This window comes from Myotis nattereri, assembly GCF_964212035.1.
Source record: "Myotis nattereri genome assembly, chromosome: 3".
NCBI lineage: Eukaryota > Metazoa > Chordata > Mammalia > Chiroptera > Vespertilionidae > Myotis > Myotis nattereri.
This window is the reverse complement of record NC_138077.1, coordinates 180862797-180885641: the sequence shown is the minus strand read 5'-3', so window position 1 is coordinate 180885641 and position 22845 is coordinate 180862797. Positions and strand designations below refer to the sequence as shown.

The 22845-nt window shown below is 39.2% G+C and overlaps 1 protein-coding gene across 2 annotated transcripts in view; it reads right to left on the bottom strand.

Annotated features, from left to right (window-relative positions):
• The window catches only part of NRDC (nardilysin convertase), a 77835-nt gene extending 56025 nt beyond the window's left edge, over positions 1–21810 (bottom strand). Inside the window, exons 1-3 of one of the 2 annotated variants that reach the window (XM_081087121.1) lie at positions 21261–21810; positions 3413–3767; positions 465–598 (exon numbers count right to left, since the gene is read on the bottom strand). In XM_081087121.1, the coding sequence (XP_080943247.1) occupies positions 465–598; positions 3413–3767; positions 21261–21604 (833 nt within the window). In that variant the 5' untranslated portion in view covers positions 21605–21810. The remainder of the gene's footprint in view (positions 1–464; positions 599–3412; positions 3768–21260) is intronic. The other variant, XM_081087120.1, reaches the window with a different exon arrangement.
• Between the last annotated feature and the right edge of the window lie 1035 nt (positions 21811–22845).

Here is a 22845-nt window from a genome sequence, read left to right as displayed (position 1 = left end):
CCATAGCTTGGGAAAACCAGAGTTTTTAACAAAATAGATGGTGAAGAGGTACACATTTTAAAAATGACTAGGGTATACCATATGTCATTGTTAAGTTAAAAGACACACAAAAAAGGAAAGAAAAACACTCCTTTTTAAATCCTTGAGGATAGGAAGTTGAATTATTAACTTTCCCAAATTTTACAAATGTCAATTTTAAAGGGCTAAACATTTGAAGACCCAAATTGTTTGGAAAATGGTTACCCTCTTAAAAAGAGAGCTTTTAAAAAATAGTATGTAGCTGATATAAAGTCAAACCACGTGTCAGAAAATGAAAAGTATGTTTTCAGAAGAACCAAAATGCCTCACTTGATACTGTTTAATATTTTAAAGAGTTAGGCACATAAACTCAGTTAAAACAGAGAAATAGCCCCTTTTTCAAGCCACAGTTTAATCTGTTCTGTGATGTTTAATAAATGCCTAACCTGCTTTCAGCTCCAACTACCCCATCAAGATTTCTTGTCTCGACCAGCAGGGTTGAAGACATTTTTGTATAAGGTGACTTAAACCACAATCTAGCAGTCAGCTTTGACCACAGCAAAAACGGGCTCTGCGATTGCTAGAAAAGAAATTCATACTTGAGAATTAACTTCCCAAGAAATTCATACTTCAGAAATTCATAGTTAAGAATACACTAAAGAAAGCCCTGAACAAATGATAATTCAGTACATAATATATTTAAATTTCAATCTTGTTACTTCCTCAAGCCTTGATCTCAAAAATCAAAAACAATTTCCTTTTCAGAGGAAAATATAAGGGGACAAAAACAATGACCCAGAAAAGTAGTTAACTTCTTGAATAGGTAAATATTCTCCCAACACCTCAAAAGTTTTTTCTTCTCACTTCCAATATTAATTCTCATATTCACCTTAAACAAGGTTCACATTTTTCAATTAAAAATTAAATCATAAAACCATTGCAAAATTCTATGCTATTCTTAAGCCTACTCTTAACTAAACTACTGTATCTCCCTTTTGCAGACACTTACTCATTCAATGAATATAAACCATTTTCCATTATTACAATCATGGGATCTTTCTTTTCACTAATGTACCCACTATATCTGAATCAAAACAATTTGATCTCCTCTTCAAACTACATTAGGTTCCTCAATTCTTTTCTAATATCACCCAGAAAATTAACTATCAATATTTTATGAAAGAATGTACCATACTGAGTTCTCAGAAAAGAGAGGCAGTATCTAAACCATTTTTTAAAGGATCATTAGAATCTGACCTTGCTGCTTCTAGAAGAATTAAGCATTTTGAATTTGATCAACAGAAGCAAAATAAAAAGGAATACCAAAAATACTGCATACATATCTTCATCTGTCAAAGGGATTCACCATTGTTGTATAAATCTAAGGTATTTTACTATGTCTTGACAGTAAAATTGACTGTCAAGACAACTTTTAAAATTTAGCCTGAGTTTTGCTTATCAATTGATAGAAGATATAAAAAAATCCAAAGCATGAGAAAAGCCACTAATAAATATAGGAAGAAATTTATAGATAGGGAATGTTCAGTTATGAAGTTATAACACAATCAGTCTTAGAGCTAAAATGAACCTCAAAAAATATGTAATCTAATCCTGTTTTAGAAATGAGTAAAAAATAAGAAAATGAAAAGGCCTAAGATCATTCAGAAACATACGGACAGAGTCAGAATTAGAACTCAGATTTCCTGATTGTCAGTACTCTTTCCACTCTGTCAGTATTCCTCCTTTCTGTTAATATTCTATGTAGAATTATGAGATCTATTTTAAAGTGAACTTATTAATTCCCAATTTATTTATAAAGACCTTAGTATAGACCAGTGATGGCGAACCTTTTGAACTCGGCGTGTCAGCATTTTGAAAAACCCTAACTTAACTCTGGTGCCATGTCACATATGGAAATTTTTTGATATTTGCAACCATAGTAAAACAAAGATTTATATTTTTGGTATTTTATATATTTAAATGCCATTTAACAAAGAAAAATCAACCAAAAAAATGAGTTCGCATGTCACCTCTGGCACGCGTGTCATAGGTTCGCCATCACTGGTATAGACTATCAAGTGGCATATTATATGCATTTCCCCCCCAACCCCAGTATTTTGGTTTTCCAAGCTAAAACCATTTGACCTATCATGCCATACCAAAACAGCCATCACTCATAATATGAATAGCAAGGAGCAAATAAGATTCAATCCCTTCACAACTTAGTGAAAGAACTGGCACAATCTTCTTTAAAAAATAATTTTTACAGAAGAGTGACTATCAAAGGATTTATTTAAAACCTATCTATTACTTGTATCTCACGCCTTCACATCTTTGAGGACTGATTACTTTACAATCTAATACATCTGACATCTAGATTTTAGTCTTAGTAATCTGAACTTTAATTCATTTGTATGTGGACTATACATGTTAAATGTACTATCAATATTCAAAAGACTAGCTTTATTTAACAAACATTTGACCAATTCCACTTTAATGCATAGAAAATATGACCCACTTATATAGGTACTTCCAACTGCAAAAAGGAGGCATTTTTCAAAAGATATCCAAAGATGGAAATTCTCCCTATTAATCCTCTTTATTCATTGACTGTTATATATCACACTAAGATCTACTCCTCACTTCTATTTCAATTCTTCCAATTTACTTGTAAGTTATCCAGATTTTCGGTGCTTTCTCATAAAAGGAGAGAAATCATGTTCAATTACCCATATGAGGACTCTTAGAACTATAGTCCCAGGAGAGGATTCTATACTATCCCTGTTCTTTTTCTTTTTCCATTCTCTCCAAGGATAATACTCTTTCTTATTCCTCTTTCCAAGGCTAAAAATTATGCAGATCCTCACCTCTCAGCATTTGTTTGGAAATATATAATATGCATAAATACAGATATAATGAAATATTACCAGTGATTACCTCTGAGAGTTATGGTTATTTTTAAAATATTTTTATTAATTTTTGTTTATTTTATTTTATTTTTTTAGAGAGAGGGGGAGAGAGAGAGAGAGAAACATCAGTGTGAGAGAGAACTATCCATCAGTTGCCTCCCACATAGCCCAACTGACCAGGGACTGAACTGAAACCTAGGTATGGTTCGAACAGCAACCTGGGTATGTGCCCTGACTGGAATCAACTGAGCCACACTGGCCAGGGTTATTTTGTCCGTCTTTATTCTCTATGTTCCTATAATAAACATTTTTCACATTTATAATAAGAGCAAAATGTTTATAAATGTAACCTTTATGCAAAATAGACCTTTACTGAAGATCAAAAGATACAGATTTCATTTTTGCCATTAAGAAATAAAACATAAGTTTAGAACTTATCCCAAAGAATTTTCAAATTAGTAAAAGATATAATAGACATGAATCACCTGTTTTTCAGTGGCTTTCTTTCTAGCTTCTGCCCTCTCTTCTAATTCTTCCAATTCATTAACTTCAGCATCAAGATCATTGTTATCATGTTCATCAACATCATCAAACTCATTTTCATCATCAAAACCCTCTTCATCATCGTCTTCTATTTCAGCTCCAGAATCTTCATCATCATCATCATCATCGTCGTCGTCATCGTCATCATCATCGTCGTTGTCATCATCGTCATCATCATCTTCTTCGTCATCTTCTTCCTCTTCGTCTTCATCATCTGTTGCGTCTCCTGTTTTACCTTCTGTATTACTTAGGTCTGAAATCAAAAGTGCCTGCAAGCCATTTCGTAATTTGATGTATCTAAAACAAAACAAAACAAAATACATTTGAGTCAGCAATTTATTAGAATACACAATACAAGTGATCAGCTTAGCAAAAATTTTGTAAAAAAATCAAGTACACACAGGAAAACCAATACTATTTTAAATTAAACTAATCAAAGTAGTTGTTCTGGGAGGGGAACCTCAAAAAAGCTTATCAGTTTCTGAGTAGTTGGAAAGAAAGGATGAGAGACACTACATTGTATTTTATATACAGTGGTGGGCAAAAGTAGGTTTATAGTTGTGAATATGCAAGTTTATTATTGTATTATTATTTATTATTATTTTCCAAATGAATGACTATAAACCTACTTTTGCCCACCCCTATATATAGTGTACATTTTAAATTACCATTTACATTTTTAAATTTTAAACTATGAAAATAGTTATTCAAAAACCAAATCTTAGAAGTTAAAGCCCCCACTCAGACCACCTTACTATTTTTTTAGTTTTTAAGTATTTAATAAACATTCTACCAGACCAGAAGACTTAAGAGAAACATATCCCCCAATGTACGGAGCAGTCATGTAAGCTTAAACATTAAAGCAAAATGTCATACATTTAAATTCTGTTGGTTCCCTTTGATACAATGTATTTGATATTTTATACCAGTCACCAAAGCTGCTTTTATGGACTAAAAATTCAATATAGCTCTAAGAAAACTAAATCCACAGCAGAGAGATGATTATCCTATTTTAGTAAAACTGCTATGCCAGTTTGATGACGGGTGCCTACTACAAACTTCTGTTTATACTCATTCTTACGTGTTATTCAATAAGCATTTACGTAGCAGCTTTTTAAAAACATTTTTTATTGATGTCAGAGAATAAGGGAGAGGGAGAGATAGAAACATCAATGATGAGTGAGAATCATCAATTGGCAGCTTCCTGCATGCCCCTACTGGGGATTGAGCCCCCAACTGCATGTGCCCTGACCTGGAAGCCAACCGTGACATCCTGGTTTATACGTTGATGCTCAAACACTGAGCCACATTGGCCAGGCTGCTTAGCAGCTTTTAATGTATTAGATACCATGCTACATTAAGGGTAAAAAAGAATAAAACCACATTCCTCACCATCAGGTACTCACTGTCTAGTACCATGCAATACAATTAAGCCAGTACAATACAAATTGATAGAGGTAAACACATAATATTAGAAAGAAGGAAGCAATCAGGGAAGGCCTGTGAGACAAGGCACACTTAATTTGAGCCTTGCTGATAAGAAAAAAGTTTGTCTAGCAGAAAGTGAAAATATTAAGGTACAAAGAAAAGAAGGACTTGATTAAGATAGAAGGCTGAATACATGGCTTTATCTCTCTCCTTTCCACATCAAAAATCACATTTAAATAACCTCAATACTCCAGCTTACTCCTCATCCCCACCCAACACACATACCTCAAATCTATCCTCAGCAGCCTGAATAAAGCAGATCAAGAATGTGATAGGCTAAACTGTTTCCCCGAAAGTCTTTTGCGAAAATCCTAACCTCTAATACCTCAGAATGTGACTGCATTTAGAAACAGGGCCTTTACAGAGATTATTAAGTTACAATGAGGCCATTATAGTGGCCCTAATCTAATCTGACTGTTGTTTTTATAAGAAGAAATTTGGATCCATAGATATTGGACATGTCCACACACACATGAAAGGCCATGTGAGGACATAGCATAAAGGTGGCCATCTGCAAGCCAAAGAGAGAGACCTCAGAAGAAACCAAACCTAACACCTTGACCTTGGACTTCTAGGTGGACTTGGATTCCAGAAATGAAGAAAAACAAGGTTCTGTTGTTTAAGCCACCCAGTGTTGTTGCAGCCCTAAGGCTCCATATAATGTTCCCCCGCTACCTATACAACCTCCTTTCCCACCCCACTCTATTCATTTTTTTGTTGTTGTTCTGACCAAATAACTTTATTGTTGTTTCTTGAACATTCCAAACAGGGCCTACGTGATTGCTATTCCCTCAGCTCTTGCCCCAGATGAGTATTTGCATGGCTGCTCCATCTCTTTCAAATCTTTGCTGAAATACCCACTTTTCAGAAATGCCTTTTCTAACCATAGTATCTAAGATAGCACCCCAGTCAATCTCTATCCTCTTTTACCCTGCTTTAACATTTTTCACACCATTTATCATCACTTGACTTTTTTTCTTACTGTTCCTATGTGGGCCTTTAGAATGTCAGCTCAAAGGGCAAGGCTTTTCTTTTCTTTCACAAGCACCTAAGACATTGCTTGGTACTTAGGGAACATTTAAGAAACATTTGTTGAACAAAAAATGTTACTGCCTAAAGAGGGCCTGATATATGATAGGCACTTAAAACTGACAAAGTGAAACAAAATATCAGCTAAAATCTAATAACTAGTTTCATAAAGATAAATATTATAAGTATACATGTATACATTAAATGTATATAAAGGTATAGCAAATGAAATAATAGGATACAAAACAAATGTAACAGTAATCCTACATAATAAAAGGCTAAATGCAAATCAACCAAACGGCGAATCGACCGGTTGCTATGACACGCACTGACTACCAGGGGGCAGATGCTCAACATAGGAGTTGCCCCCTGATAGTCAGTGCATTTCCATAGAGGGAGCACTGCTCAACCAGAAGCTAGCTCATGGCTGGCCAGCGCAGAGGCAGTGGCAGGAGCCTCTCTCACCTCCGCAGCAGCACTAAGCCGTTAGTCAGGCATCCCCCAAGGGCTCCCAGGCTGCCAGAGGGATGTCTAAGTGCCAGCTTAGGCCCAATCCCCGGGGGAGCAGTCCTAAGCCTGCAAATGGACATCCCCCAAGGGGTCCCGGACTGCGAGAGGGTGCAGGCCAGGCTGAGGGACCACACCGAGTGCACAAATTTTCATACACCAGGCTTCTAAGTGTGTGTGTGTGTGTGTGTGTGTGTGTGTGTGTGTGTGTGTAGAGGAACAGAAGTAAAACAGGATACAAGAATTTCTGTGCCTTAATTTATAATTTCAATACTTTTTCAATTTTTTGTAATGAAAACATGTCCATTTATTATTTGTATAATAAAAGTAATTTAATAAAAACCCAAAACCCACTCCTTAACAAATTAACACATACACACACACCTTTGTTTTATAGAGGACTAACTCCCCTAAGTCAACATCAAATCCATTTAAAGACAGTCAAGGATAAAATGCTCTTTATCATCACTTCTAGTCAACACTACATTGGAAGTCCTAATCAATAAAAAAAAGATTCAAAATATACATAAATAGAAAAATTATGAGGCCAAGATAGTGAAAGCTAAAACAACTAACTGCAAAATATGACTACCTAGAGAATTCAAGAAAAATTTTTAAAATGAGTAATAAAGAGTTCAGCAAAGTATCCAAAATCAAGAACTATGAACAAAAAGCATGAACTTTCCTATGTAGCAAAGATAACTTATTAAAATGAGATTTAAATAAAAGCTCCTATTCACAAAAGTAACAAACTATAAAATACTTAAATATAAACCTAATAACAATAGCTCACATTTTAAATGTATTAACTTGCCAACATCATACTCAATGGACAAAAACTAACACCGTTTCCCCTAAGAACAGGAACAAGACAGGGATGCCCCCTCTCACCACTCCTGTTCAACATAGTACTGGAAGTGTTAGCCATTGCAATTCGGCAAGAAGAAGAAATAAAAGGCATTCAAATTGGAAAAGAGGAAGTAAAACTGTCCTTATTTGCAGACGACATGATATTATACATACAGAACCCTAGAGACTCCATCAAAAAGCTACTAGACTTAATACATGAATTTGGCAATGTAGCAGGATACAAAATTAACCCCAAGAAATCTGAGGCATTTCTATACACCAATAGTGAACTTTCAGAAAGAGAGATTATAAAAAACAATCCCGTTTACCATCGCACCAAAAAAATTAAGCTACCTAGGAATAAACTTAACTAAAGAGGTAAAAGACCTCTACTCAGAAAACTACAGGACGTTGAAAAAAGATATAGAGGAAGACATAAACAGATGGAAGAACATACCGTGTTCATGGATTGGTAGATTCAACATCATTAAAATGTCCATACTACCCAAAGCAATCTATAAATTCAATGCACTTCCCATTAAAATACCAACGGCATACTTCAGAGATCTAGAACGAACTCTCCAAAAATTCATCTGGAATAAAAAAAGACCCCGAATAGCTACAGCAATCCTGAAAAAGACCAAAGTAGGTGGGATCTCAATACCAGATATCAAGTTGTATTACAAAGCCACTGTTCTCAAAACTGCCTGGTACTGGCACAAGAATAGGAATATAGATCAATGGAATAGAATAGAGAGCCCAGAAATCGGCCCGAACCAATATGCTCAATTAATATTTGACAAAGGAGGCAAGAACATACAATGGAGCCAAGATAGTCTCTTCAATAAATGGTATTGGGAAAATTGGACAGATATATGCAAGAAAATGAAACTAGACCACCAACTTACACCATACACAAAAATAAACTCAAAATGGATAAAGGACTTAAATGTACGACAGGAAACCATAAAAATTCTAGAAGAATCCAAAGGCAACAAAATCTCAGACAAATGCCGAAGCAATTTCTTCACTGATACAGCTCCTAGGGCACTTGAAACTAAAGAGAAAATGAACAAATGGGACTACATCAAAATAAAAAGCTTCTGCACAGCAAAAGAAACCATCAACAAAACAACGAGAAAACCCACTGTGTGGGAAAACATATTTGCCAATGTCATATCTGATAAGGGCCTAATCTCCAAAATTTATAGGGAACTCATACAACTCAACAAAAGGAAGATAAACAATCCAATCAAAAAATGGGCAAAGGACCTAAATAGACACCTTTCAAAAGAGGACATTCAGAAAGCCAAGAGACATATGAAAACATGCTCAAAGTCACTAATCATCTGAGAGATGCAAATCAAAACAACAATGAGGTACCATCTCACACCTGTCAGACTGGCTATCATCAACAAATCAACAACGACAAGTGCTGGAGAGGATGTGGAGAAAAAGGAACACTTGTGCACTGCTGGTGGGAATGCAGACTGGTGCAGCCACTATGGAAGACAGTATGGAGTTTCCTTAAAAAACTGAAAATGGAACTCCCATTTGACCCTGTGATCCCACTCCTAGGAATATATCCCAAGAAACCAGAAACACCAATCAGAAAGGATATATGCACCCCTATGTTCATAGCAGCACAATTCACCATAGCTAAGATCTGGAAACAGCCTAAGTGCCCATCAGTAGATGAATGGATTAGAAAACTGTGGTACATCTACACGATGGAATACTATGCTGCTCTAAAAAGGAAGGAACTCTTACCATTTGCAACGTCATGGATGGAACTGGAGAGCATTATGCTAAGTGAAATAAGCCAGTCAATGAAGGAGAAATACCACATGATCTCACTCATTCATGGATAATAGAGACCATTATAAACTTTTGAACAATAATAGATACAGAGGCAGAGCTGCCTCAAACAGATTGTCAAACTGCAGCAGGAAGGCCGGGGAGGGTTGGGGGGCAGGAGGTAGGGGGGTAAGGGATCAACTAAAGGACTTGTATGCATGCATATAAGCATAACCAGTGGACATAAGACATTGGGGGATAGGGGAGGCTAGGGGACTGTCTAGGGCGGGGGGATAAAATGGACACATATGTAATACCCTTTGTAATACTTTAAGCAATAAATTTAAAAAAATAAAAAAATAAAAAAAAATAAATGTATTAACTTGCATGTTTTAACCCACTTAAATCTTCCTAATAACCCTAAAGAGGTATTATTCCCATATTACAGATGAGGAAACTAAAGTACAACGAAGGTTTGTCCAAGCTTACCAGGAACTGAACTCAAGTAGCACGGCACTAGAACCCATTCTTTTCACTACTACTTAACACAGCATACATAAGGAAAACTAGAAAACTTTAGAGAATTCATACCATACTGTTGGGTGGGAACACCCAATATTGCAAAGACATAAATTCTTCCCCCAAATTAACGTATATAGTATTCAAGGCAATTCCACTTTTAAAATCCCAAAGATTTTTGTGGAATTTGATATACTGACTCTAAAATTCATGTCGATGATAAACACAAAAAATGCCAAGAACATTTTTTTTTAAATGTTTTAATCCTCACCCGAGGAATATACTTTTTTAAAAATTGATTTGAGGGAGAGAGAGGGAGAGAGAAAAACAGAAACACTGATATGAGAAACATCCCTCGGTTGCCTCCCATATGTGCTCCGACCAGGGATGAAACCGCAACCTGAGCATGTGACCTGACTGGGAGTCAAACCCACTACCTTCTGGTGTATGGAACAGGACAACACTCCAACCAACTGAGCCACACCTGCCAGGGACCAAGAACATTTTGAAAAGGTACGACAATGAGGGGGAACTGCCTTACCAATTATAAAAAGTCTTTTAAAGCAATTGAAATTAAACAGTCTACTGGTACAGGAAAACCTACAGATGAAAGAGAACAGGTTCTAGAAACCGAGAAATGTTTATAATACTATTGCAACACTGTTTATTATAATTCAATAAATGATGCTGAAACAAAAGACAATTCACTTAGGGAGAAAAACTAGCCATCTATCTCTACCTTACACTCAACACATAAATAAATCCCAGATAGATTAGAGAGCTAAAAGGAAAAAGCATTCTAAAAGTATTTAAGAGACAATAGTTATAACATTGGAATAAGAAAATTTGTGCTAAACAAGACATAAAATCCAGAAGCTATAAAGGAAAAAACAGAAAGATTTCACAACACTCTAATTTAAAACTTTTTTAAAACAAAACATCATAAACAAAATCAAAGAGCAAAATGCACACTGAAAGAAAACACTAACAGAGGACATTCATAAAAGAGAAATATTGGAAATCACCCAAATGTCCACAGATAGGAGAATATGCAATAAATTATCCTTTAGCCACACTTTACCATAATTCAAGATTTCATTTTCATTACAGAGAGAAAATAGCAACTTGGGTTCTAGCCTTAAATTGTTATTTCTAGGCCTAATAGATAGTGCTCAATCATTTTAAGTCCAAAGAGCATACCTGAAGAGATCAACCAAAGAACTTGTATGCATAACCCACGGACACAGAAAATAGGGTGGTGGAGGCCTGGGGTGGGGGATAGGGGTGGGCAATAAGGGGTCAATGGGAGAAAAAGGGTACATATGTAATATTTTCAACAATATTTTTTTTTAAAAAAGAGCATACCTGGGGAGCTAACTTTGTAATTATACAACTTGTCATTACCTTTCCCTAAATCATGTGGTCTCAAACATTTATATGTATATATAATTATTTTTGGAAAGGTGAGGTTCTTCTAAGATGTCAATCTTTCTCAAAAAACAAAAAAAACAAAAAACCTCTCTTCTAACTTATTTAACCTGTCTTCCTTTATTTGGCTTCATTATCCCACTGCTCCTGTACTGAAAATAAAAGCTGAAGTCGATTTTTCAAACCATTTTCAAAACTCAAAAAATACGGAATTATTTTCTTTATAATAAAGTAGCCATCAACTCATTTTTATTTGTTATTTAAGAAACCAACTTTTGTGAATCCACTTTCAGTCACTAAAATTACCAGTTAAGAGTTCATGTATTTAAATCCAAGTACATATACTGAGACAATCTTGGGGGTTATTTTAACCAAGCTGCTAAAATTAACATTATGAAGGTTGAGGCATAATGAAAGACTCCATTCTTTAACTTTCCAGTCCTGTATCTATCTATATATATTTCCAGATAACCCTCTAATTGCCACCTGGTTATCCCCTGAATGACTCATGTATATATCCATCTGATATCCTTTACCCAAACCACTGGGATGTCACCAGACCTCCTGGCACCCATCCTCTGGACCATCTGGCATGCATCATCCTCACTGCCTGACATCTGACTGACAACCATCCTGGACCAATCCTAGGACTAAGAACTTAGTAGAAATAATTCTCAAGACTGTACTTTTTACTATAAAAACTTTTAACCTTCCTTTCTTCTTTGGAACATTTCTGGGCTTTTGCCTAGCTGTGTTTCCCATTTGCAAATTCCAACACTCTTAAATAATTCTCTATCATTTATTTCTAGCAATCCTCTGAGTTCATTTGACAAGACTAAGCATTCATTACAATATTCCCAACTCACAGGATTGCAACAATCAGAAAAATTAAAAAATTTAAAATAAAATCTCAGTAGAGTAAAATTTCTTCACAAAAGTTAAAAATGAAAATAGAACAAAATTAAGTTTCTAAGTGGCTCATTTGTTAGCCAAGCAAGTGAGTTAGCCAACAAGTAGTTAGATTGTGTTGGTAGCAACTGAAGAAATTTATCCAGAGAAAACAAACTTGCTTAAGGCTATCAGACTTGGGGTGAGAACTATTGCAAGAAGAGTTGACATACTAGAAATATTGAGTCAAATAAAAACAAAGCAAATCATTAAGATTTTGGTCTTGATATTACCAATACTGCTGGGTTGTTCTTTATTTGAGGAGTCAGTGCCAAGTTTGAAGCAACTGAGGAATTAGCCTCTATGAATATTCTTGTATGTTGTTATTAATCCTCACCCAAGGATATTTTTTTCCATTAGTTGCCTCCCACACTCGCCCCAGGTCGGCAGATCGAGGCTGCAACCAATGTCTGAAGTCCGTGCCCTTGACTGGAATTGAACCTGCTACCCTTCAGTCCATGGGCCGACGCTCTAACCATTTAGCCACACAGGCTAGGGCCTCTATGAATATTCTTCATGGAAGAACTAGAGACAAGATCATTTTCAAAGAGGTTGAGAAAACAAGAATACAATACAACCTAAAATGTTACCACATTGATGTTGGTAAAAACATGTATAGAGCAGAAGAAAAGCTTTAGTTGGACAAATTTATCTTTGGTGAGGTGTTTCCAAGCCTATGATTATTTATTGTCTTATTCATCAGCAGTACTTTGCAAAAAATACATGAATCTATCATGTCGTAGTGAACTAGTGGTGTTATTTGCTCTTGTAAACTTTACAATCACTAATTCTGTGAAATTTTATCAGAAATACAAGCAGAATTTCTTGAATTGCCCTTACTGTGGAGTAGTTTGATAGTTTAGCAATGGGAACATTTTATTGCAATGTTTTGAGCCAAGATTGAAAATTTTCAACCAGTATTATCAAACCTCAAATGGCTTTGGAAATTAGCTTCTGCTGCAGACTTGATATGTTTCTTAATGAATTCAACTCAAATTACAAAACAGTTCTTATATGCAAACTTATCTTATGGTAAAGTCATTTCAACAACTAATGCTATCTGAATCACAAGTAATGGGAAACTGCTTTTTACACACACACTTCTGTGCTGTCAAAGTTCAAAGAAAAAGTCAGACCTCCATTTGCACACAAATTTGTAGGAATATGTTTTCCAAGCAAACTACAGTTCTAATCGTGTTTTTCAGACCTTGGGGGAAGCCCTTTTAACTGTGCTACTGAGGAGCTTCCACCTAATTTTCAATCATTAATTTACAATGTAATGAGACATGCTAAAAGGCAAAGATATCAGAAAAGATTCTAATAGAATTTTACAAATGCCTTTTAAGTGATAAATATGCTCAAGTAAAATCACATGCTCATGGGCTGATATGAGTATTTGGCAGTACCTGTCAGTGTGAAAGCACATTTTCAAAGATGAAGAATGTAAAATCGTATTACAAATCATTAAGAGGCACACATTTGCAATCACTTGATGACAGGGAACACTAACTTTGACCCCCTCCAAAAGCAAAATATATTCCCAATAAATAGAATTCCATTCTTCTCACTAGCAGACCTGTATTGCACTAAGAAAATTACTATCGTTATCATTTAAACTTAGTAAAAAATTTTATTAAAAATTTGCAGAAATTTTTTCTTTCTTGTTATATAAGTACCTATATAATAACCTCAATTTTTCCTCTTGATTGACAAAGCCCAAAATATTTGTTATCTAGCCCTTTACAGAAAACATTTGGTAACCTCTGGGATACATTATTTTTAAAACATGTGCTCAGACAACTGGTAGTCCATATACATCTATATATAGTTTGTTTGTTGGTTTATTTTTGTTAATCTTGACCCGAGGATATTTTTTCCATTGATTTTTAGAAAGGGAGAAAGAAACATCAATGTGAGAGAGACATACCAATTGGTTGTCTCCCACACTAGCCCTGACCAGGCAGGGGATCAAACCTACAACCCAGGTATGTGTCCTTGACCAGGAACTGAACCCACGACCCTTTGATACTCAGGCCAACACTCTAAACACTGAGTGGCACTGACCAGGGCTGGTTATCCATATTTTTAAAAAACAGTAATAAAATTAGATCCTTATTTAAATGTAAAAAGCAAAACTGAAAAACTTTTAGAAGACAATAATATGAAAAAAGCACAAACCATAAATAAAAATATGAATAAATCTGATTAAATTTTAAGAGTTTCCTTTTTTTTCTTGGTTAATCATTACTCACCTGAGGATATTTTTCTCACTGATTTCCAAAGAGAGACTGGAAGGAAGGGGAGAAGAGAGGGAGAGAGAAGCTTTGATGTGAGAGACACATCAATTGGTTGCCTCCAGGAGGTGTGGATGGACCCTGAAACCCAGGAACTAGCCCTTGACCAGGAATCAAACCTGAGACCCTTTGGTGTGTGAGCTGACACTCTAAACACTGAGCAAATGGGCCAGGGAAAATTTTAACTTTCTAAACAAAGGTAAAGATAAGCTATTATCTTAGGAAATATATTTACAATTTGTATAACCAACAAAGAATTAGTATTTAAAATATGTAAAGAATTCTTACAAGTCAACTTAAAAAAGGAAAAGACACAACCCAATAAAAAATAGGCCACTGATAAAAGGATAAATCCAAATGTTCAGGAAACATGAAATAATGCTAATAATTAGGGAAATACAAATAAAATATTTTTAAAAGAGAAAAATATTTCCCACAGATCAGATTCTCAATAATTTTTTTTTTAAATCTAACATTAAGAGTCAGGAGGAATGTATAGAAGCAGGAGCTCTCATGCTCTATTTGTATAAATGTAAACTAGTATGACTAATTATAAAGACTATTATGGCAGTATCTAGTAGGGTTTAAAATAAATCATTTCACTTATAGGCATACTAGAGGCCCGGTGCATGAATTCATTCACCGGTGGTGTCCCTCGGCCTGGCCAGTGACCGAGGTTTATCTGGGGGCCAGCCAGCCAGGGGGAGGGACCCTGGAAGGTTGGCCGGCCAGCCCCCTAACAGGGGCCTATGGGGGGGCCAGTTGGCAAGGGGAGGGACCGTGGAGGTTGGCCAGCCGGCCAGCCTTTAATCGAGGCCATTGGGGGGGGGGGGGGGGGTCTCGGCCAGACGGGAGGAGGGGCATGGGAGGTTGGCCAGCTGGGGGGAGGGGCCACGGGAGGCTGGCTGTGGAAGTGCACTGACCACCAGGGGGCAGCTCCTGCACTGAGCATCTGCCCCCTGGTGGCCAGTGCACGTCATAGCGACTGGTCAACCGGTCATTCTGTCAGAACAATCTCTTAGGCTTTTATATATATATAGATACTGTGGATGAAAAAGGTACCACATACTAAACCAGACAAGCTGAGGGGAGGCCTACATGGTGAATCTTTACAAACTTAAGAGACCAAAAGTAACCACATAGGATGGTCTGAACATAAAAATTCCTAACTAAAAGTGGGTAGTCACACCCTACGCATGTAGCTTCCTTGACAAGGATCAATTTTTACCTTAAGAGAGGCTGTATGTTGTCTTTTTGCATCTAAGGTAACACATACTTTTTAAATGTCAGAGTAATCTTTTCCAGTCCCCTCAAGGCACACCTACCACAAGCAGAGCAGAGACTACAGAACTCCTCAATGTTATCTTGTTCCTCAAATACCATCTCTCTATGCTATAAATGTTAACTATCTTGTGTCCACCAATGTAAAAGAAGTGTCTCTCCATTTTACTTTTTGTCCAATCCCAGATATTTTCCTGTTTTGCTTTCTCCCATCCCCTAATCTACCAAAAATAGATTTCACATAAACATCTGTCTTATCCTTTTATTCTAAAGTATAAAATAAGCTGCAAAACTGCCATTCTCTGGAGTTTTCCTCAATTTGTTGAGATTTTGCTTCCCAACAATTGTCATCAGTTTGGTTCAAATAAGCTCATAAAAGTGCTTTATAGGTTTAGATTATTTCTTATGTCAATAATACATCTATATATATAAAACCCTGATATGCAAATAGACCAAACAGAGGAACAACCAATTCACTGGTGGGCTAACCACCAGGGAGCACGCACAGAAAATGGCGGGCGTCAGCGGCAGGCGACAGAGCACGGAACATGGCAGGCATCAGGAGGTGAGCAGGGGTGCCAGACCAAGGCGGGGTGCCGGTTGCTGTCATCCGGGCAAGCCTCTGGTGGTTACTGAAAATTCTTGGCTCCCACACACCACAGTCCCGCCCAGCACTTGCACCCGCTGCCGGCGCCTGATGCCAGCCCCAATCGCCCCTCAAGGCTTCTCCACCTTCCCCTGCTCATGAGGGGCAATCGGGGCAGCAGCCACCGCTCACACCCGCTGCTGGCACCAGCCCTAATTGTCCACACCATCAGCAGGTGCGAGCAGGGCTGGCACCATCAGCGCATGGGAGCGGCGGCAGCGAGAGTGGGGCTGCTGGCAGATAGGGGACGGGGGGAGGGGCCATGGCAGGAGGGGCCAGGCGGGGGCACAGAGGATGGGCTGAGACCTGCCCCTGTGCCCATTGCAGCCTCGCGGCCCACAGTTCCTTTCAAGGTGCACGAATTCATGCACTGGGTCCCTAGTATAGATATAAATTCTCAAATATGCACAAGGAATCATGTATAAAAATGATTGCTGAAGCATTGGAAACAACTTAAATGCCCAACAATGAAAGAAAAAATACACTGTGGCATAATCATAAAGAAATATATAATAGAAAACTAGGAGCACTAGTGGTTTGTCTCAGTGGATAGAGCATCGGCCCATACTGAAGGGTCCTGGGTTCAATTCCAGTCAAGGGCACATAACCTCAGTTGAAGGCTTGCTCCCTAGCCCTGGTCAGGGCATGCAGAACACAACCAATCGATGGCTCTCTCTCACATCAATGTTTCTCAGGTGAGGATTAACAAAAAAAAAGAAAGAAAACTGGGAATAATGTAAGTGACCAATAATGGAAAACAGATAAATTATAATGTATTCATACAACAAGCTACTAAATAGCTTTTAACACAAATAACTAGTGTTATATTTATCAGCATGGGCAAATATCGAAAGCAATGCTAAACAAAACAAAAAAGCAGGTTACAAGACATTTGATGTGATATAACTTCTATTTCTATAAAGTCTTAAAACAGTAATACTATTTACAGATGAATGTATATTTAATAAAAATATACATAGAAACTGTATAGATGCCAAATTCAGCTAATGGTTAACCCTGGAAAATGATGGTAGAGAATGACATGGGAGGAGGCAGTGCACAAAGAGCTTCAAGTATATCTGTATGGTTTTGTTTCTTTAAAAAACTTTACCTCTAAAATAAAAGCAAGAAATAAAATTATTTTTTAAAACACACACACACACACAAAACAGCCTGGCCAGTGTGGCTCGGTGGTTGAGCATCAACCTATGAACCAGGAGGTCAAGATTTGATTCCTGGTCAGAGCAAAAGTGATTGTGGGCTCAATCCCCAGTAAGGGGGATGCGAGAGGCAGCAGATCAATGCATCAATGATTCTCTCTCGTCATTGATGTTTCTATCTCTCCCTCTCCCTTCCTGAAATCAACAAAAAATATATATTTTTTTTAAATACAAACTGAAAAACATCTATATAATAAAAGACTAAGCGACCATTATAGCAGAATGACCAGAATGACTGATCACTATGATGCACACTGACCACCAGGGGCAGACGCTCAACATAGGAGTTGCCCCCTGGTGGTCAGTGTGCTCCAACAGGGGGAGCACTGCTCAGCCAGAAGCCGGACTCATGGCTGGCGAGAGCAGTGGCAATGGCGGGAGCCTCTCCCCACTCCGTGGCAGCGCTAAGGAGCAGCAAGCTGAGCAGTGAGCAGGCGGGCCCCAGACTATGAGAGGAATGTCCAACTACTGGGCCTAAGCCAGCAGTCGGACATCCCTCAAGACGGGGCTGAGGGACCCCTTCCCCCAGCACAAATTTCATGCACTAGGCCTCTAGTATATAATAATTGGGCCAGAGGAGAAAAGGATGAAGGCATCAGAAATGGAAGCAAGATTACAAGACAGGTACTATTCTAGGCACTGAGGTACACTAGTGAACAAAACAAAGTCCTGGCTCTCATGAACAAATAAATATATACTGTATCCAATAACAGTAGTGCTATGAAGAAAAATAAAATAGTAAGAATATAGGGGTGGGAAACCCGAGTAATGAGGTAACCTAGGGAGCAAAGGAAGCAGGGAAAAGAAGTCTGGGGAATGAGCTCTAGGCATTCCAAAATGTAGAGGTCAAGAGGATAAGGAGGATCCTGCAAATAAGGCAGAAAGAGTACTAAGTACAGTGGTGACCTGGAAGCCAACTGAAAAAAGCACTTCAAGATGGAAACTGTGTCATATGATACTGAAAGGTCTATGAAGATAAGAACTTGAGAACCAACAAATTGTAAAGGTCATTGGTGGTCTTGAAAATAGCAATTTTGGTACAGCAACAGTGGCAAAAGCCCACTGAGTTCAAGAAACAATAGGGGATGATAACTCATCCTGTGTGTGTGTGTGTGTGTGTGTGTGTGTGTGTGTTAATCCTCACCCAAGGATATTTTTCCATTGGTCTTATAGAGAATGAAAAAGAGAGGGAAAGACAGAGAAACATCGATGTGAGAGAAACACATCAATTGGTTGCCTCCTGCATGCACCACAACAAGGGCCCTGGCTAGAGAGGAGCCTGCAACCAAGGTACATGCCCTTGACCAGAATCGAACCCAAGACTCTTTGGTCCACAGGCCGACACTCTATCCACTGAGCCAAACTGGGTAGGCCCAGACAACTCTTTTAATAAGCTCTGCTATAAAGGAAACCAAGAAAGTTGAGTAGCTGGAAGGAGATAGTGCAAAGGGGATGTGAAGTAAAGAAATGTTTTTCCACAGAAGATAAAAACAATTACAGCAATATCTGTATGCTTGTGGTAAAGATCCAGTAAGAGAAGGAAACTTGATGATGCAACACAGAATGAAATAATTGATATATGAGGTCAGTAAAGAGGAGATGGGTTCTAGTGTACAAGTGGAGAGGTTTTAGTATACATAGTTGATTTATTAACAGACGCATTCAAAGACTCAAAGAGTCAGTGCCTCCCTACAAAAAATTCAGCACAACAGAGGGGAAACACAAATAGAACTTACAAAAATGAAATAGCTTGAAAAAAGTTGCTACCGGGGCAGACAAGATTGTAAATAACTCAGCCACCCAGCCAGGGCTCAGCTACTGTTCTAATTGCCCTAGATGTATTCTTTCATTTAATGACCTCACTTCCAGAAAATTCATTTGACAAATACTTCTTTTTTTGTGTTTTGTTGTTGTTGTTGCTGTTGTTATTTGTTAATCCTCACCCGAGGATATTTTTCCATTAATTTTTAGGGAGAGTGGAAGAGAGAGGGAAAGAGAGAGAAACATCGATGTGAGAGAAACACATCGATTGGTTGCCTCCTGCACGAGCCCCCACAAGTTGGTTGGAGCATCGTCCAGTTGTGCCTTGGACTGCGGTCAGGGCATATACCTAGGTTGGGGGTTCGATCCCTGGTCAGGGTGCATATCAATGTTTCTCTCTCCTTCCCACCTTCCTTTCTCTCCAAAAATCAATAGAGAAACATATTAAGTGAGGATAAAAATTTTAAAAAAAGAACAGTACCTGATACATAGTGTGTATTCTATAAATATTAGCTGTTATTATGTATCTTTATATAGGTAGACAAAAACTGAAGCTGTTATTGAACATTTAATTTGGAAGACAAAAACTAAATACCTTTTATCAAGGTTTCAACTTGTTCATTTACATATTACTAATACAACCACATCTTTAATGAAAAAAGGAAAATTTAGCCCCTCCATAAAGATCTCTTTAACCTGCAACCTGGGGAGAAAAAATAGTACAAAGACATGGAGTGAAAAGACAAAACAGACCGGTCTTAAACTTGAGGTTAAATCTCCTTTTTCTAGATTTGTTTCAATCATCTGTCAAATGGGGATGGGTGGGGAGTGTAAAAAATTATCTCGAAGGTTCTTTCCTGCTCTACAAACAAACTGGAACTAAAAATCCTTCAGCTTTCAAGTCAACAAGAGTAAGAATTCCATAAAAGTCAGTCAATGGTACACTGGGTTTGGTGGCAGGGTTTTCCAATCAACTATGTTATTATTTAGCTGTGTAATTCTGAGCAAGAAGCAAACTCTCTGGATCTCAATTTCTTCAACCTGTAAAATGAAGCTGTATACAATCTCTTTAAAATACAGGATATTCTATGAAGTAAGCTACCTGTGAGGGAAATATTCAGGTGGGAATTCAGCCACCAGCTAAGAGATGTTTAGAAGGTTTCAGTATAAAGCAAAAGTAGAGAATTTCAGAACTAGGAAACACCTTACGAGTCTAAGACTCACACAACTGAGACTGATATATTCTTGGAAGAGGTCACCCAATCATGCCAGTAATGAGAAACCCATGGAAACAAGCCACTTCATCACGGGCCAACTATGATGCCGAAGTTCTTTCACTCAAGCCATACCATTCTCTAGTACAGGGGTTCTCAACCTGTGGGTCACGACCCCTTTGGCGGTCCAACGACCCTTTCACAGGGGTCGCCTAAGACCATCCTGCATATCAGATATTTACATTACGATTCATAACAGTAGCAACATTAGTTATGAAGTAGCAACGAAAATAATTTTATGGTTGGGTCACATCATGAGGAACTGTATTTAAAGGGCCAGAAGGTTGAGAACCACTGCTCTAGTAACTTCCACCTATTAGTTGTATCCCTATTCCAACTAAGGACACCCCAAATATGTATGAGTAGGTAATATAGCCCTTAAGTATCCTCTCCAAAATTAAAAACCCCAACTCTTCAACCTTTCCTCATAACATAATACCAAGACTCTCTTCGCATCCAGCCTATTTTTCCTTAGAGAAACCTCCATTCTTGCTTAACGTCAAAATTACTCGAACCACTATGCCCGTTCTGACATTCTGGTTCCTAGTAGAACCCAAGAGTTCCCACCTGTCCAGCTGCCACCACACTGAAGCCCCTAATTGCCCCCGCCACCTCCACCCGAGGAGGCATTCGGGGGTGGGCAGGGCGACCCTCCGGCTCCTTCAGACGACCCAGGCACAAGAAGTGACCGCGGCAGAACGAGAGGGGCCGCCCCCGGCTCTCCTCCCCGGTCCACACCCCTCCCTCACCGGTATTGCTTGGGGTCGCTAGGAGACTTGACGATCTCAGGGTCTCCGGCATTATTGATAGGCCCCCTCCGTCCCTCCTCCTCAGATTCATCTACTCCTAGACGGGCAACCCGGCCGCTCTCGCCAGCATCCTGGCACCCGGGCTGCAGGTCGGGGCAGCTGCAGGTCGACTTCGCCTTGTTCCTTCCAGGCATGGTCGTGGTAGGAAAGGGTCTGCCCACAGCCGAGTCTTCGCACCGACCCCGCGCGTCGATTCTCCACCGCGCCGCGAGCTCCCGCCCGGCCACACACCACAACTTCCTCCCGGTGGCACTGACTGCAGCGACCGTGACTCTCCTCAGCATTCACCACCGAGCCGCAGCGAAGGGCATCCCATTCCTCAGGGCCCGCCTCCCCCTCCTACTCCTCCAGCTGCTTTTCCTCCTCCGCGTTCCTGAGGCGGTGGCGGCCGGCGCTGGTGCTGCCGCAGCCGCCAAGGAGGCCAGGCCTGCGCCCCTCCCCCAACGCGGTCTCCCGCACGCCGACTCTCCTCAGCGCCCCGCCCCGCCCCGCCCTCCCGCCGCCGATGACGCTTCTGGTCCTACCCAATAAAGAGGCAAGGCGGCAGTCACGCGCACGTAAGCAGCCAATGGAAACAGGGAATAAAAGGAACCGAAGAGACCTAGGCAGATTCGCTGACCCGGAGAGGGCTCTTCGAAACTCAGGGTGGGCGGGGCGAGGAAGAAAGAGGCGGAGGGAGTGGCGCGGAGGACGACGGGAGGAGTGCGTCCGGGCAGCCCGGCCGCGTTTATGACGTATGCGGAGAGTGGGTGTGAGGCGGCGACTCAGAAAAATATTCCCCTGATGAGGAAACCGAGATGCGCGCCCTGCCCCTCAGGTTCGGGGCGGAGCCTCCGCCGTGATTCAGCACGTGGAGCGCCGGAAGTACTTTTCTTCGCCGCCGGATGGCAGTTGCTGGCCTGTGGAGCTGCGCTGAGCGGGCTGAAGGCCTAAGATAGCCCTGGCACTGCCCCACCTTATCGCTGGCCACCTTTTGCTGGTCTTGACCCTCAAAGCCCAAAAAGGTGCTTAACCCTTTGAGTGCCAACCAATATTCTAGGAACTATGCTAAAATTGCCAAGGCATTTTTGCTGATTTTACAGCAGTTTAGGAAAAAAATTATGAATTGCAAGTAAATGAAGTAACGTATTTAAAAACTTAAGGAAACCTTTACTACATTGACATATTTAGCAATATCATCATCACTAATAAAAGCAGACTCAGACCTGGGCGCCATGATAGCACTCCTGGCACTCTAGGGGTTAGGAGACTGGTGAGGATGTGCTCACTTTTCTGTGCGAAAACATGTTTTAGCTTCCCCACTGACTAGAGTCCACAGTTAGTGTTAAGGTCAGCCACCATTTATTGAGCAGCTACAGCGGGAGGAGGCTGCTGCCCTCGGGTTATTTTCTGCTTGTAATGGCCTTCAGTGGCCAATTATCTAACATGTGACAGAAACAGACAGTCTTGAAAAATTAAAAACAACTGACATGTTAGCAAGATACAATATACCTGCACATAAAAGGAGTAAATATGTGAATGGGTG